Consider the following 16188-nt stretch of genomic DNA (forward strand, 5'->3'; position numbering starts at 1 on the left):
TTAACAGATACATCAAGTAGAAAAGCAACAGAAGAAGAATCAATCAGAAAGTGTTCTAGACAGAGCTCAAGCATTCAACCTGATCACAAAATCAGAATTTAGAAAATAAACTTAAAGCAAAAATCTCCCTTTTCTGGTATGATATAGATACTCTTTTCTACTTCATTCTACTTTTTCTATCTTTTAGATAGAATACTATAATCAATAAGGCCATCTCTCAGGAAGCCTTAACTTCTAGTGCAAAGAATTTTCATTCATTCTCTTTTATATGTAACTCTTTACACATGTATAGGTAAATTGTACACCTTCACATTCCCTCAGATAATATTTTTGAAGAAATTTTCATGGATACAAATAATCTTTTATTTTTAATATTTCCCTTGATCAACTAAAATGGAAAAGAATTAACGTTAAAAAAGAGTGACAAGTACAAAGACTTAGGATTGAATCTTTTCTATGAAGGAGCACAGACAGAATGTACATAAAATACTTCAAAACACTTTAGCTACATTTCATAAAACTACAGCTCTGTGTTAAAATATATTCTCTTTCTGCATCTTGGCCCTACAGTAACATGACATGTAATAGGATGTGCTCCATCTTTATCTTTTATGCTTTCAGGGTTCTTTCTTCCAGCTTTTTTTCTTGTTTCCATACAAAGAAAGCTTCCACTGTAGTGCTGAAGAGCACCTGCACACTTCTGCACATAACCTGACTGGTTAACTGGGAACTATGATTGCAGGCTGTGCTACAGATCACTCCTTTCCCACAGCCTGTTTAGAGTTGCTGTGATTTATTTCATACATCTTCCATAAATATCGTATAATTTAACCTGTGAAACTATTGTAGAGTTAAGGGGGGGGCTGAACTTCAGGTAGGCTGTTTGTTCTTTTATAGAGGGTTTGTTTCTTTTACAAACAACTACACTCCTCTGTGTTTCAGCAGCATCAAAGAAGCCAGTGGAAGTTAGCTTTTCTACCCTGAAAGTCTTGGTAATTCTCCCTTGTAACAAAATCAAGCCTTATATGTAAAATATGTAGTGACAATTCTGATATTTATCTAGATTTATTAATCAATCCATGTTTGGTTATCCAGTTTAGTGAAACACAAAAAATATTAATAGTTAAACAATTAACAGACAAAAACACTGCTATTCTGTGAAATATATAATTATACTTCTACGATTAAATGGTAGCAATCTTAAGCAAGTGCCTTCTAAAAGATAAAATACAAAACAAGAATATTTTTATGAGAAAGGACAAAAAAAGCATTCACTGCAAGCATGTTAACAGTCAGGAGGAAAAAAAATAAATAAATAAAAGCAAGCCAGCACTAATAACTTAAAAGTCAGACAAATCCAAATGTGAAAGTTAAGTAATTAGTCATATCTTCACAAACAACAATAATAAATCCCTCTATACTTTCCCAAAAGAAATAGCCTCGGCCTACGCAAGCAGATTTCTGAAAACAGTAAAACAAAGAAGTTAGGTCTGCATGGAAAGAAAATACAAAGAATGAACTGATCATTGACAGTGTAATGCAGAAAGCAGTATGAAGTATGTATGTACAGAAGCAGTATTAAGAGTATGAATATATGAAGAAAAGAGTATTTGTATACAGAGAGTAAAGGATTACTCAAGACTATCATAAAAACAGATGCAGCGCTCATATATTTATTAATTTTTGACACCAGATTTCCCATTTTAGTATCAAAAGCTCCTGAGCACTTATCAACAGAAGATAAGTAAACCTCTGGAGCTAAATTTTTAAACAAACTTTAAAACAAGGTATAAGGTAGCCATAAAAAAAGCAGAAAACTTGTCAACAAGTCACTGTTTAAGTCTGATCAGGAATACTGATCTTAAGTGTTGATCTGGTACTACAATGGGAATCCATCCTATTCTGTAGTACTGCTGGATCACCTCAGTCAACTCTAAAAAAAACAGAGATGAAGAGAAAACCTTTCCATCCCCCTCCCATCATATTTCTAGCTTTTTTCTAGTCTTTCCTCAGAGCAACCCTTTCAAACCAGCACCCATTCTCCTCTCTCTCAAATTATGATTGACAAGGATTTACTTCCATATTCTATCATTTTTGCTTGCTCCACACACATTCAGCAACAGGTAAAAAATTAGTGCTGACTCTTCATTCTCTTCGACCAAACTGTGTGAAGCTGTTGAACTTACAGCAAACCCACATGTGGCAAACTGCATGAAGAAGAGTTGTGTGATGCAACTGACAGGACATAGCTCCTCACATCAACACACCTTCTGCAGAGTGTATATACAAGCACATTTACACATCTCTCTGGTTCCTACTGACTGAACCAGTGACCTCCTGACAGTGAGGAATCTTCCTGACATTGGATCTTAAAACTTTCTGAGTGAAACCAGCTATTCTAATGAGAATGCAAGAGAACCTTGAATTATTATTGAAATTTATATGAAGACGGTTTGTAGCCTATGGTGTGCAACCAGCAGTGTTCATCTCTGTCATTAGGAACACCCTCCAGGTTAATGTCCTGTTTGTTCACTAGATTTTAAAAGCTAAAAAAATAATAAAATTAAAGTGAAAAATAGATAATAATTCAAAAAGAAAAGTCACAAAAATATCTCATCAACCAGTCTTTGTACCCATAGAGGAGATTTTTTTAAACTTCATATTTTAAAGAATATGGGAACGACTCAAAATAAAATACAGAATCACTTAAGTAAAAGTTACTGTAGTTCAGGTCACATAGGAAGCTTATATATTAATGCAAAAATATTAAATAATACAATAGAGCTTTGTGCCACATTCTGAAGCAATTTAAAATTTCTGACAGATCTTTTTCAGAAAAAATTATTCCTCCAACCTGCTTCTGCTGTTTCTTGAACACAGCAAGGAATATATGAGCTTGCCAGATTAGCCAAACAAATTGTTGTTGGAGCTGCTGCAAATACACTGTGACAGTCATATGATACTGGACTACAAAACACAGGATTAGGTGTGTAAACAGTAGCCATCAAAAGAAAGAAAACAGAATATAACATTAAATACAGCAGGTGGAAGTAGAAATGAAAGGATGAATAGTTTTATTCAAATTGAGAGGCAATGAAATTGGTAAACGGTCTCTAACCTGTTCCAGGTGAAACAGCACATTAGCTATATCAAGGACTCTTTCCACAGTCTTCTCTGGATCTGAGGAATCTTCAGTCCTGTTTGGCAAATCTTTGTAAAGTGCCATCTGCCATCTAATGGCGGGATCCTCAAGCTGCGGGAGAAAGATTTCACACGTCAAGACAAGACATTCTCAACAGTTTAACTAGTAGAGAAACTGCTTCAAAGGTAAACTGAAACACTTTATATGGCTAACCTACACTTTTATATGTCTAACCCATACAGCATCTATTACACTGTGAGAACAAGACTAATTTGTGCAATGCTTTGCATTGCAAGAGCTTCTTAATAAGAGCCTCTATAAAACATGAAGTGTTTTGGGTTGGAAGGCACCATTAAGGCCATCTAGTTCCAACCCCTCTGCCATACACAAGGACACCTTCCACCAGACCAAATTTCTCAAAACCATGTCCAACTTGGCCTTGAATACCTCCAGAGATGATGCAGCCACAGTTTCTGTGGGCAGCCTGTCTCACAGAATTAAAAGACTAATAATCACACAAATAGCAAAAATCATTGGTCAACAAATAGCACTGGCATCAGCAATTAACATAATATTTGAGGTAAAGTAATAAATATGAGGTACACAGACATAACTTAGTACACTGTCTTTCCCATTATTAAATGAAACAACATTGAAAGTGTTGCTCCAGCTGGGATTACTTAGTTTTCAGTCCTAGAAATTAGCAGTATTGCTATTTAGGTCTATTTAATTTTTTTTTAATTGTTAGAAAATCCTAACTTTACTGATTATTAGTTAAAAAATTAAAAGTTAATTTGGAAAAATGAAATCAAGATGCATTTGCTTAACAGCCCACAAATTATAAAGAACTGTAAGAAGCGAAATGGTTTTTATCAAGTTTTTCTCTTTACATTTCTTTTTTTTTTTCTAGTTCATTAATCTGTAATTCTTTGTTATACAATTGGTGATTTCTTTCTTGGTTTGTTTTGTCTCCTCAGTCCTTCTGCTAATCAAGACTGATGCAACACATTTTGCAACCATTTACTGTGCCAATGACACTGATGACCTGTTTTCACTGTGGACTGTGATCATTCCTGATTATGCAGTTACTGTTGAAGACACACTGGCCTGGATGGCTAAAGAACTTGAGGGGCTAAACCTTACAGATTTCCATAGGCCTTAAACTCAGCACTTACTTGTCTAAACTTCTTTGTGGATCCAGATTTCAATTTGTGCCTAAGATGAGACAATAATGCTATTTCACTTCTACAAAGCTTATTATGATAGATGGTTTACTCAAGTTCCAGGAATGATTAAAAACTTACACAGTCGTTCATTAATAGCTTATTATAACCTAGAAAGACACATTTTGCAGGCATTTCTTCCACCTTTCGGCTTTTCCATTTCTTAACAACTGTCACATCCACAGTCTTTGTGTGAGCATCTGACTGGATCATCATGAATGGACAGTCCACAAAAGACTTTTTAATCACAGGTGGAGATGTCTTTTGATCTGAGGATTCCTCACATTCTATCAAGGTACAGCTTTTTTGAATAGGTAGTTTTCTAAGGGTATGAGTAGTTGGCATTTCAAGGTGTGAATTAGAATGGCTGGAAGAAGATTTTGGTGACTTGAGCTTCATCCATGTCAAAATGAATGCAAGTTTCGTCATCAATTTCTTGAAATAAAAGGCTTGGTACTGAGTAACAGCATGCAGGCATGCAAGGAAAGGAAAGACAGAAACAGGGTGAAGACAAATGTACAAATGTAGACAAAGGTAGACAAATGCATGAAATAGACGCCACAACATTAATAGCTAAACACTCAGAAGGATGATTCTTTAACTGTGCAATACTCCAAAAAGGAATCTAAATAAATTACATTTTAGCTCTTATGTAAATAACAGAATGTTAGGTGTCTGAGAGAAAAAGTGGTTAACAGACAGCATGATTTGAAGAAAGAATATTGCTATGGTTGTAAGAAAACCAGCCTTTCCAAAAGAAGTTTTCTCCTATACTTTGAAAAGAATATTTTTCCTATATTTTGAAAGCCACTTTACACAAATACCACTATAACTAAGTTACATATTGTTTCAGAGTAGAAAATAATAATTTAAATTTATAAGACCATTTGGCCTACATTCCCATTATATCTGATTCAATCAGACAACAAAAGGGTGGTCTATGCATTATCACATCATTTTTTGTAACAAGAAACATCTTGTTATTGTTCAAACATTATACTTGACGGTATAATGACTGAATCCTAACGACATCACAGAATTACGGAATAAACTGCATTTTAATTTGTACATAAGTACTGAATTTAACTTTAGACAATATACTTTAAGTAATTACTTACACACATTTAGTGTTAACTCTAGAACGTGTCACTGATAAATCATCGTTTTTTCTGCAGTTTACTTGTCACATACAGGTCTAAATCAAAGCTTTTAAAAGCTAATAAGGCAGTATCTAAACAGCTATAAAATAAAGCTAACTACGATAGCAGTTTAGTTTTTTTAATCTGCGTGGCTCTCTTTCAGATTTTCATTTTCCACTGGGAATTCATTTAAAAATAGGAAATTCTAAAGCCACTGATTAATAGTTTACAACTGGAAAATGCAACAATGTGGACTTTGGATTAGCTAAAATGACTTTCATCTTAATCATCAAGACACTGAAATTACATCAATCTAAGAAATTTAAAAGCACTTTTATTCTCATGTAGTATAAGCAGAGAAGACATACGTTACTTAACAACAGAAAACTTTTAATTTAAGCATAAGAAGTTTCTGAAGAGAAAGCACAGACCGAGGTATTAGGATGTATCGTGACTTTCAGGCAACAAAGCAGTAACAGACAGAAATTTCTTAACAGCAGAATGTATCATTGAAGAAACAAAACAGAAACTGAAGTAGTTAAAAAAGGAGGATAAGTGCTAAATAGCAACATGAAATCCCAGGCAAGACTTGTAACTGCATGGCTCACAAAATGACAATGTACACATATTGAAAACATCAAAACAGAAATATCTACCATTATCACTGACGCTATTGTTTATACACAAAATCACCTCAAGTTCAAAGGTTTTGTGTTCATGGCATTCACATTGTTTAAGTACTTGTTGTTCTTAAGATCTTCAGAAATGCTTTCTTCCTAGTACTTTTCCTGTGTGTTTTCTGAGTGTATAGCAGTATTTGCTATATAAGGATAAGTATTTCAAGGTTTTAGCATTTAACCAAATCTTTTGCTTTCAGAGTAAACTTTTCTACGTGCAAACCCTGTAATTTAAAGCTATTGGATTAAACACTTCTGCTGTTAACATGGCAGCGACATATAGAAAACATGATGGGAGAAAATTAATCTTCACCTATTATTCAGAAAAAACATCCCATGACCAGCTCATCAAAAAAAAAAAAAAATTATTGCCATGCACTGACAGCAGCGGAATCTAGACTTCTAAATGATTCTTTAAAAACTGTTCAGAAAAAAAAGCACCCGATTTTCAAGTCATATTTACTTTTTTGTACCTTTTAATAACCACAAAAAACACTAGTTTAGTTTTTTTCTTGATGTGAATAAAACACAAGGCGAGGGAGGAGGTAGAGGAAAATTCTAAGTAAAGCAGCATCCATAGGTCCAATCTCATGTTTCTTCAATAGAGGAGAAATATGTAGAATTTTTATTACACTTCCATATTCTGGCTTCTTTTTCTTTATTTGAAACATTAATAAAAGAGTTTATGCTGGTCATTTCAATACTTTCCCCATAAAGCTATTCACCTAGCACTAACTGGAATTCAGTAACAAAAATCTATACTTTTTCCCAAAATACCCTCTTTTCCCAGGGCTGAAAAGCAGGAACCAAACTGGAAAAACTGGACACTATTCACTTTACAGATTATGCCAAAATGGCGTCTTCCTTTCCATCTACACTTCAAGCTGATACTAAGTACCTTTGAGCATTTTGCAGACTTTATCTCAAATAATAGTAGATGGAGTTTAAACAGTGATAGAACTTCTTTCCGTCTCGAATTTTGTACTAATGGTGTGAATGGAGAGAGATTTGAAGGGCCATATGTTATTGTATATAAAGCATATATACATATATTAAATACCTAATATTTAACAGTTAACTTGAACAAGTTACTTGACAGAAGAGGATAAAGGACTACAAGTTATCCTAATTAACCAATGCAGATTGTCATTATACAGCACCGACAAATGAATTCAAAGGAAGAAAAATCAAATTTAAAAACTGCATATAGATTACCTTGCCCTGAAGGTGAAGATTACTGCGGATGACATCTCGTACTTCATCTTCAGTGTCTTTCTGCCAATAGATTACAAATCATATAAGTTAGGAATAGAAGGTAATTAGAAAATGTTATGATTAATTTAAATATAAACCTTGGGCTTCATGAGATGATGAACGAAACTGACAATGTGAAAGACTGAGAAAAAACTCAGAGACAAATCTTTTCTTACCCAAGCTCACAGGATCAAGTTCTGGATTGCATCATACATATCTGTTCACAGTAACACATAAAATGTAATCCTGAATTCAAATTCCTAATATAAAAAATACTGAAGGTTTGACTAAATAAAACCAATAACACGAACTCAGCCTTCTGTTATTTGAGTTCTGTTTGTTTTGCAGAGCTCTTTTATAGCAACCTTTATACCATTCAGTTTAGGAGTCCAATGGTCATATAACCCCCTAGAGGGTAGAAAGTATTCTAGCTTGAGAAAAGGAGTATATTCCAAACAAAAATCCAATTATTGCACTGTGAGTATATACCCAAAAGAAGCACTTTTAAAACAGACCATCCCTACAGAAATTCTTTCATTCACATGAGCGTGCTCAAGAGTAATTAGCTATATCAGGCAAAGAAGTTAAGAAACATTTAGTTCTTAATTTTATGACAGTCACAGAATCAACTAAATTGGAAAAGACTTTTGAGATCAAGTCCAACCCAATTCAAGCTTCATAAAATATAACAAACACTATTTTGCAATAAAAATTAGGAGAGAGAAAAAACTAGTTCAGCTACTAAATACTAACTTTATTCATTTATTCACTAATCATTCTGAAATAAATCTATACTGATCATCAGTATGTTCAAACTGAAGTGTTTCAAACCATGAGGAAAATATGTAGATATATATCATATTCACCCACTGTGTCCTTATAAAACAAAACTATAATACTGATTCTTTGTGTCATGCTGTAAGAATGAACACAGGGTGAAATGTTCAAAGAATTTAATAAGCAAATATTTCTACCTTTTAGAAGTGTAAAAAGAGAGCCTACCATGCTAAATCGATTTTTGGCCAGTGCAATCAGCTCTTGGTCTCCAGGAGCACAAATGTTTAGGCCTATTGGAAGCAATCTCTTCAGTGCTGCCACAATGAGAGAGGTCTGCATAGAATAGCGGTCACCCTTTCGCTTCATCTTCTTCCTTTCCTGGTCAGAAACTGCTGCCTGCAGAATAAAGTAAAGATTAAAAAGAAACCCAGTCCAATATTAAATTAAAGAATTGCACTAGCAACTTTGCTCTTGTCTCTGGTTTGACAATTTCTTTATTACCTTTACACATGTGACCTCATCCAGTGGAACTGGCATTTTCAGATTGCCTATATATTTGCAATGTGTTTCTCAAATGGCTGTGTTTTGCATCTCAATCCAGTGTTTTCAACAGCTTTCTTTACCAGAAAAAAATCCAAAATCAGAAGCAAACCCCCTCCACCCCCTCCCAAAAAAAAAAAAAAAAAAAAAAATTCTAACAATAAAAGGTGCTTTTCTGGAGTCCTTCTGACTCCTTTCCTTTGCAAAGAAAAAATAGGAAAAACTTTATGCTACCTTAGACATCTTAGATTTGGTGTCACTGATAAGGAAAGACATGTTGTTGATTTCATTTTGTACCACAAAGTTCTGTTCCTCCCTTTTGAAATTCTGGAAATATACAGAAGATCCCAGTTAGAAGCATTTATATGAGTGACCTATCTAAACATACCTTAAAAAAATACAAATTAATCCACAAGTTAAAATAAAGGCAGTAAAAATGAACAGATGATCTACAATGTCCTGGAATTTCAGCTTCATTTACAACGCATAACTCAGGTTGTGTATGCTTAGGGATTTTCCCCACACTAGAGAGAAGGAAAAGTTTCCCTAGCTGTGAAAAACACATGATAAAAATCTCACTGCTCCTCCAATTCAATATAAAAATATTGTCCAGGTTTTCCATTACTAGTAAATTATTCATTTTCTCCCCATTATAAATTTCCACTATATTCAGGTACATAAGAAAATATTTAAATAAAAGACTGAAATTATGAGTACACAGGTGATTTCATTATCCAGTATCTATCTACAGTATAATCACATTATGCAGTGTTGTTTATAGTAAAGCTTAATTAAAAAAAAAAAAAAAAAAAAAAAAAAAAAAAAAAAAAAAAAAAAAAGCTTAATAAAGTCAAATTCAGGCACAAGTACTGAAGTTACAAGACATCTTGCTCCCCAGACTTGAGAGAATTGAAGCTGTAGCAAATAAAGAAATTTAGTATAGATAATAGTCCATACAAAGATCTAATGTCTGAAAGAAATTAGACTTTTTTTGGGGTTTTAGTTCTTTGTGTTCCAGTATTCACTGAATCATGTTTTATTTAGGAATTATCAGTGCTTACTAGGTGCAATTACGAAAAAGCTATAGGGTTAAAATAATTGAAAAAAAAAAAACCAAAAAAAGAGTAAAGATACAGAATGTAATGAGGTTAATATATTAGAAAAATCCCTAAAAACAACAAACAAAGCAAACAAGAAACCAGTAACAGACAAACCAGACTCTGAAATAAAAATATATTTTATCAGTTTATTATGCTACAAAATACCCACCCAATTCCCCTATCTTCTTTGCCATTTCATAAGTGTCAGAAATGTGAGTCATTAATACCTTCCCACCTACAGTTTTGCTTCTATCATTTACAAACATAACCACTAAATAACTGATCTACCTATTAAAACATTTATCAAGAAATTACTTACATGAGATTTTGACCAGTAAATAAAGACCTCAGCCACCATGCGGAACAGCTCTTCTGCTTCAGGATTGGGCTCTTTAAGCCATTTTGCCCTAAAATTTGGTAAAAGGGTAAAAACGGGGATAATCCTCATTTTCTTTATGCTTTGAAATCACTTTTCAACAGTTTACAAGGATGAAAGTCAACAAAACCAATAATGTATGCTTTTAATCCTTTTTGGTAGCAGTGGCTTTTTGATGTCCTATTTCTAATCCCTTAAAATCCTTTAATATTAATCCTAATTATAATCCAATAGATCTGGACTGTAATTTTGGTTTGTTTTCTTCTCAAAAAGACCCCAGCTCCTCCTAAAAGTCAGAAAGCATTAGCTTGAGCAACTGTAAGATTGTCAGACTGAGTAAAAGCCACTTTAATTCAGCACTAGGCACATCAAGGGATAAGAGGTGGTATCAACAGAAAGGAAGGTTTTATGAGTTTCATTGACCTATTCCTCTCCACATACCTGTTATAGTCCACAAATCTAATCAACAAAGGGTAGAAGGCATAGAGGTCCCGTGCCAAAGTGGTGAACTCATCTAGGATGAGCAGTTCAGCCTCCGACATGTCACCTCTGCCTTCTGCTCTTAGATGTTCTTCATCCGATACAACCACTGCTGCCTTTTTCTTTAGTTTATCCATCAGTGGAAGGAAGTGTGTCTTTAAGAGCTGTGGCTTCGCTTTACTTATGATGGGCTGGGAAAACACTATTTAAGGCAATGAATATTATAATATATACCTGGCCACACAATATAACTAAAATCTTTTCCCGCTTTCTTAATATTACTTCTAGGCTACAGAGCCAAATCCTGCCCCCATTGAAATCAGCAGAAGTTTTGCCAAGAATTAAATGTGGTCAGGATTTCACCAATTCACTTTGTCTGAGGGCAGAAATTGCAACTTCACAGACTAAGTCTGCAAGATAACAAAACTTGAAACACCTCCTTACTGGTATTCCATCAGCATGGTATTTGTCTGCATAGTTTTATTGAGCAATGCAAAGTTGTTTGATGGTATGGATGGAAACATACATAGGTACACAGTGCACACACAAGTTTTTTCAGCTACTGGCTTGGGCTTTGAACCTTGTTTGAGTGAAGAGGAACTGGAAAGCATGCTCTGATTATTTGAAAACCCATGGAAACAGCTTGACTGTATTTCTTCAGCACACGAAGTCCTGTATGTAGACAGATGGGAGTGATGCAACTGATTCATTTCAGACTTGTTAGCACAAGTTTTTTGAAAATCTACTCATAAGGATAATTATGTAAATTAGCACTTCAATTGGGTCCATTGGTACCAAACCATTTGTTATACACTGATTAAATTACATAGAATTTTAGGCATTTGTCACCTATTCTTAGAATGCATTACATTACTAGCTCTCAAAACACTAGGAATTCTGAATGCTACCATGAATAAAATTACTACTACAGTAAATACTGAAAAGTGATAAGAAAGTGTAATTTAAAAATTGAATGCACACTACTGAAGGGATGTTTCCTCAGAGATTGTAACACTGAGAACTGAAGTGTTTCTAAATGAATTTCAAGTTGTTCACAAGATGAAGTCAAAGTAACTATAACTAAAATGACATGAGAAATTTGACATTTCATTGTAAAGGATATGTTAGACATACACCTTCAAACCCAGGTTTTAAGGATTCAGCACTCATACAGAATAGCAAGGAACTGCATAATGCCTGCAAATGAAAACTTGCTATATAATGAAAATGGAGCTAATTTACTGCAGTCCTTGAATTTAATATACTTCAAAAGGCATATATGTATATTCTCAGAAAAAATAAATAGTCTAATGTAGTTCTTATATTACTTGTGGAGAGATTAAAATATACTGTTTACACTGCCATTTCTTTAAGCTTAGTATTTCTGGTTCATCAAGATCTGTAGTGTTTAAAATTATAAAAATATGACTGTTCTTCTACTCCAACTTTAACAGGGTAAATACAGCAATTCAGAGTCTCTGTGTGTATATGTACATTCTGATGATACACACATGTTTGCTTGCTTATTAATTTGTTTTCGCATCTTACCTGCCAATCTCTTCATCCAGGCTCCTTCATCAATACCAAGGTTGTTATAGATGATTTTCAATATGTTACCCAACAGAGTGTTCATGTGCTCTGAGGTCAAGGCTGTGCAACACATTTCAGCCTTGTCAGGATTGTTCTCTGGCCCGTGCTCCCACCAGTGTGACATGTAACTGCACAGCATAGGCAGAATGACTTCCATGATATGTGGCATCTGCGTGTAACGAATACCGGATTCTGCCAGTTCCACTATTTCTTCCATTAGCTTCACCAAGGAAGGAATATTTGGGCAAACCTCTTCTACACTAGTTGGCAAATTGAGAACTATTGAAAAAAGAAAAAAAAAAAAAAAAAGAAAAAAGAAAAAATATCAATAAAATAGGTCATAAAAGAAAACATTTTTTTCATTGTATTTCTATTCAGTACAACTTCTATTTTCTGTTTACATTTCCAACCTTACGATCCAAAGGAAACATACAAAACACAAAAATAAAAAATGCATCCTTTCATGCTGGTGAGCAATAAACTGTTTATTTGAACAGATCTGTAATTAAAATTCCTATATTGAAGCTTCCAAATGTAAATATTGTGGAATGAATTCAGAGAAGTCAGATGCACTTTTCTATACACAAAATAAATCTTAAATTTTAATACTCCTTCCAGCTAAATTTTGCAGTTCAGGAAACAAATTGATACAATAAAATATCTCTCAACAACACATCAGCTGAGACCTGGAATTCTAATAGAACAAACAAATTGTCCTAACAAATTGCGCAGATTTGAGAAACTGATACTAGCAATGAACATGTGATAGTAAATGTTTATTTTTTAATTCATTTGAATTTTTAGCTGAATAATGGACACAAACAATGACATACAGAGGTACCTATAGAGCAAAAATCTAGCCTGCAACTTGTGAATATGAATGTCTCTACCAGCATTCCACAACTCCTTGAACTAAGGCCAGTCTTTTTTTGCAAAGCAGCATCTTCTCCTATTTAGAGCAAATATATTTTACACAGACATCACACACTCTCCTTAAAGATCATGCAATTTTGGAAAAGAAATTCAATTTTCTGTTAAAAATCATGACAATACAGTGAATTGTCCTTTATAAGGGGATCATATGCAATTAATACAGCAAAGTTATTTTCCTTCAGTTGCAAGTGTGTATATTTTAGGGATCCATGTATTGCCATGAAATTACAAGAAAATTCTACATTATAAAATGAATGCAAAACCACATGTCTTAAGGCAATCAGCATTTACAGTGAAATCATGGTTTCATAGTCATGATGTCAGTTTCTGGAAATACCTGCTCTATCTCTCGCATTCTTGGTATTGTAGATTGAGTAGATATTATGTTTGTTCAAATGAGTTTCCAAAAAAGCCACTGGAAAGGCCCCTGAGAAAGCAGCCAAGCACTCTCCTAGTGCTGATCGTTGCCTGTGAATTAACAAACACGATTAATGACACACATCTTCAATCACAGAGCCACAGAACAGGTAAGGTTGGAAGGGTCACTAGTGGAGTCACCTGGTAAGTACTGACTGACCACACCTTGGGGTTGTATTCTGAGATGAATGCATTTCAGAGAGAAGCCATGACATTATTTGGATCCTCAACACAAAACACGTAATAGAAATTGAAGTCGAGCAATACTCTGCTAATATGTGAATGATACGTAAAGACATAAAATGTCAAAGGTGGCCTACACACCTTACAGAAAATGAAAAACATGCAGGGAAACCAAAGTAATTGTAAAAATGCCTTCTATTCTATTACTTTCCTCTCAGCTTTACTGACTGTATAATCCCTACTATTAAGAAAAAGGTACTCGATAGAAAAAGAGACCAAAATCAACTGTCATTTTATGTAAGTGATATTCTGTTTTTCTGAGAAATAGTGACAATCCCTTTCATGCTTAGTCTAATAGGAAAGTCAAGCTCTTCAGCGAGTGGAAAATTGCTTCTAATGATCAAGAACTCCGAAATTTTATCATGAAGACATTGCTTTAATATTTTCAAATATATGACATTTATTTGACAATCAAAATTCATTGAGTGTCAAAATGTTTAAAAACCTGTTTCTAGGGAAAAGTAAATGATAGCCTGTCACTTCACTTGAGTTCTTCACAGGACAGTTAAACCTGTGAATTTCTAATTTTCAGTTCAAGTGATTACAGCAGAATTTAGAGAGGTGAGAAATCCCTAGCTGAGACCAAATCGCACATGTGACAGAAATCCAAGAGATTTTTATACCTGGAGAATCATGAACTTTCAGGTTAAAAGGAAAAAAAACAAACTCAAAACTGATCTCATTGTTTAAAAAGATTCATAAGGTTCATCCTCAGTTTATCTCGCTCTTGGAGATCTTATTCCTTCTAGATCGAACTCATTAAACTTGATTTTGTTAAATCTAACTTCATTCCCATTATTATTCATACCGTTTTCTCCTTCCTCCTTTTTTCCACCTTTTCATTAAGTCTTCGTAAGCAAAACATTCATCCATCACACACACCTGTGAAGAGCATCCTATGTGCTTTTTGATTGCAACGATGGTTGAAGACAATCATACACAAAAATTGTCACTCTCACTGATATACTTTGTCTTCAAAACAAATCCCACATCCTTTAATTGCCAAACAGCAAAATAAATTATTTTTATGTCCTTAATAAAATCAGTGAGGCCTCATTTTACACAGATTGGGGGGGGGGGGGGGGGGGGGGGGTGACTTAAATATTGGTCCCAATGATTTTTCATATTGTTGCCTATGATACCACCACCAGATAAGGAAGGGTATGTCATGGGGCCACTTTGGACTTATGCACAGGTTGATCTACTGGAGAATGTCACTTCCTAGACAGTGAACTTCCTAGATTACTGTTGCCAATATCTGAAATGAATTAATTCTGTTTAGCCTTCCTTCAGAACAGTGTTAAGCACTACAGTGCAACTACTCAGTTTTAGGAACTGAATTTTTCTAGGTATCTCTATTTTTTGACCAAACATGGCTCACGCAGACCAAATGTAACTTGGAGGGGGGTTAGCAAATACAGAGATGTATAAAACAGCAATTGCAATGTCTCATTTACCTGAGTAAGTGAGCTAGAAAATAAACAGTGTTGTAGAAGTGACAAAGTAAATTAAATTTAGGGTAATGAGAAAGAAATATGCATCACAATTAAACATTATAGAAGCAAGAATACAACAATTGCTGAAATGAATTACATAATTTTACAATATCTCAGTAAACCCTAAAATCAAGTGTTTTTTATTATAAAGTCAGATAGTTTTATTTGTAATTTTTTTAATTAAGAAAACAATTTTGACAAACATATAATGCAATATTTCAAGCATATTATAGTAAATGCACCTACATTCCTTTAACATCTGAGCACATCTGTATTTTCTCTCAAGATATCTTTCCAATAATATTCTCCTATATTAATTTCTGAACTGCAAATACATAATGCTAAATTGAAATGCAAATATTAAAAAGGAAGAACTATTTTCCTTCTTACCTCTCTACATAGATACTCTTGCTGGTTCCCAGAGCATATAAACTGTCCAGTATTCTGTAACAAGAGACCTGAACATCATCCACTAAAGAGAAGAAGAAAAGGATATTTACAAAGTTATTTTTCTTCGCAATACATTCTCAAAGAATTAAAATAATTTTTTTCAGACAATAATAGAATTTAAAATATTAAGCTAACAAAGGCAATCCACAGAAATCACCCACTGAATACAAAAAGTATTTGGACATCTGAGTGATACACTTTTTACTCAAAACTTCCATTTACTTAAATATCATGTTAATAGCTAAAACAGTAAACCTATTTCACTAGAGCACTAGTTTTATTAAATTAATGATGTACCAACTCTTTACACATGGCACCTTTACAAATAGAACACCAATGTGCAAAATAATG

General features: G+C 33.9%; 1 protein-coding gene across 3 annotated transcripts in view; it reads right to left on the reverse strand.

Moving 5' to 3' along the window:
• Window positions 1-16188, reverse strand: part of RYR2 (ryanodine receptor 2) — a 378658-nt gene that overhangs the window by 61522 nt on the left and 300948 nt on the right. For all 3 annotated transcript variants that reach the window (XM_066315680.1, XM_066315679.1, XM_066315678.1), the window contains exons 65-73: window positions 15778-15859; window positions 13569-13699; window positions 12257-12577; window positions 10670-10910; window positions 10172-10259; window positions 8987-9079; window positions 8438-8608; window positions 7397-7456; window positions 3119-3253 (exon numbers count right to left, since the gene is read on the reverse strand). In XM_066315680.1, coding sequence (XP_066171777.1) covers window positions 3119-3253; window positions 7397-7456; window positions 8438-8608; window positions 8987-9079; window positions 10172-10259; window positions 10670-10910; window positions 12257-12577; window positions 13569-13699; window positions 15778-15859 — 1322 coding nt within the window. The remainder of the gene's footprint in view (window positions 1-3118; window positions 3254-7396; window positions 7457-8437; window positions 8609-8986; window positions 9080-10171; window positions 10260-10669; window positions 10911-12256; window positions 12578-13568; window positions 13700-15777; window positions 15860-16188) is intronic.

The sequence above is a fragment of the Sylvia atricapilla genome, chromosome 3 (assembly GCF_009819655.1).
Source record: "Sylvia atricapilla isolate bSylAtr1 chromosome 3, bSylAtr1.pri, whole genome shotgun sequence".
Classification (NCBI taxonomy): Eukaryota; Metazoa; Chordata; class Aves; order Passeriformes; family Sylviidae; genus Sylvia; species Sylvia atricapilla.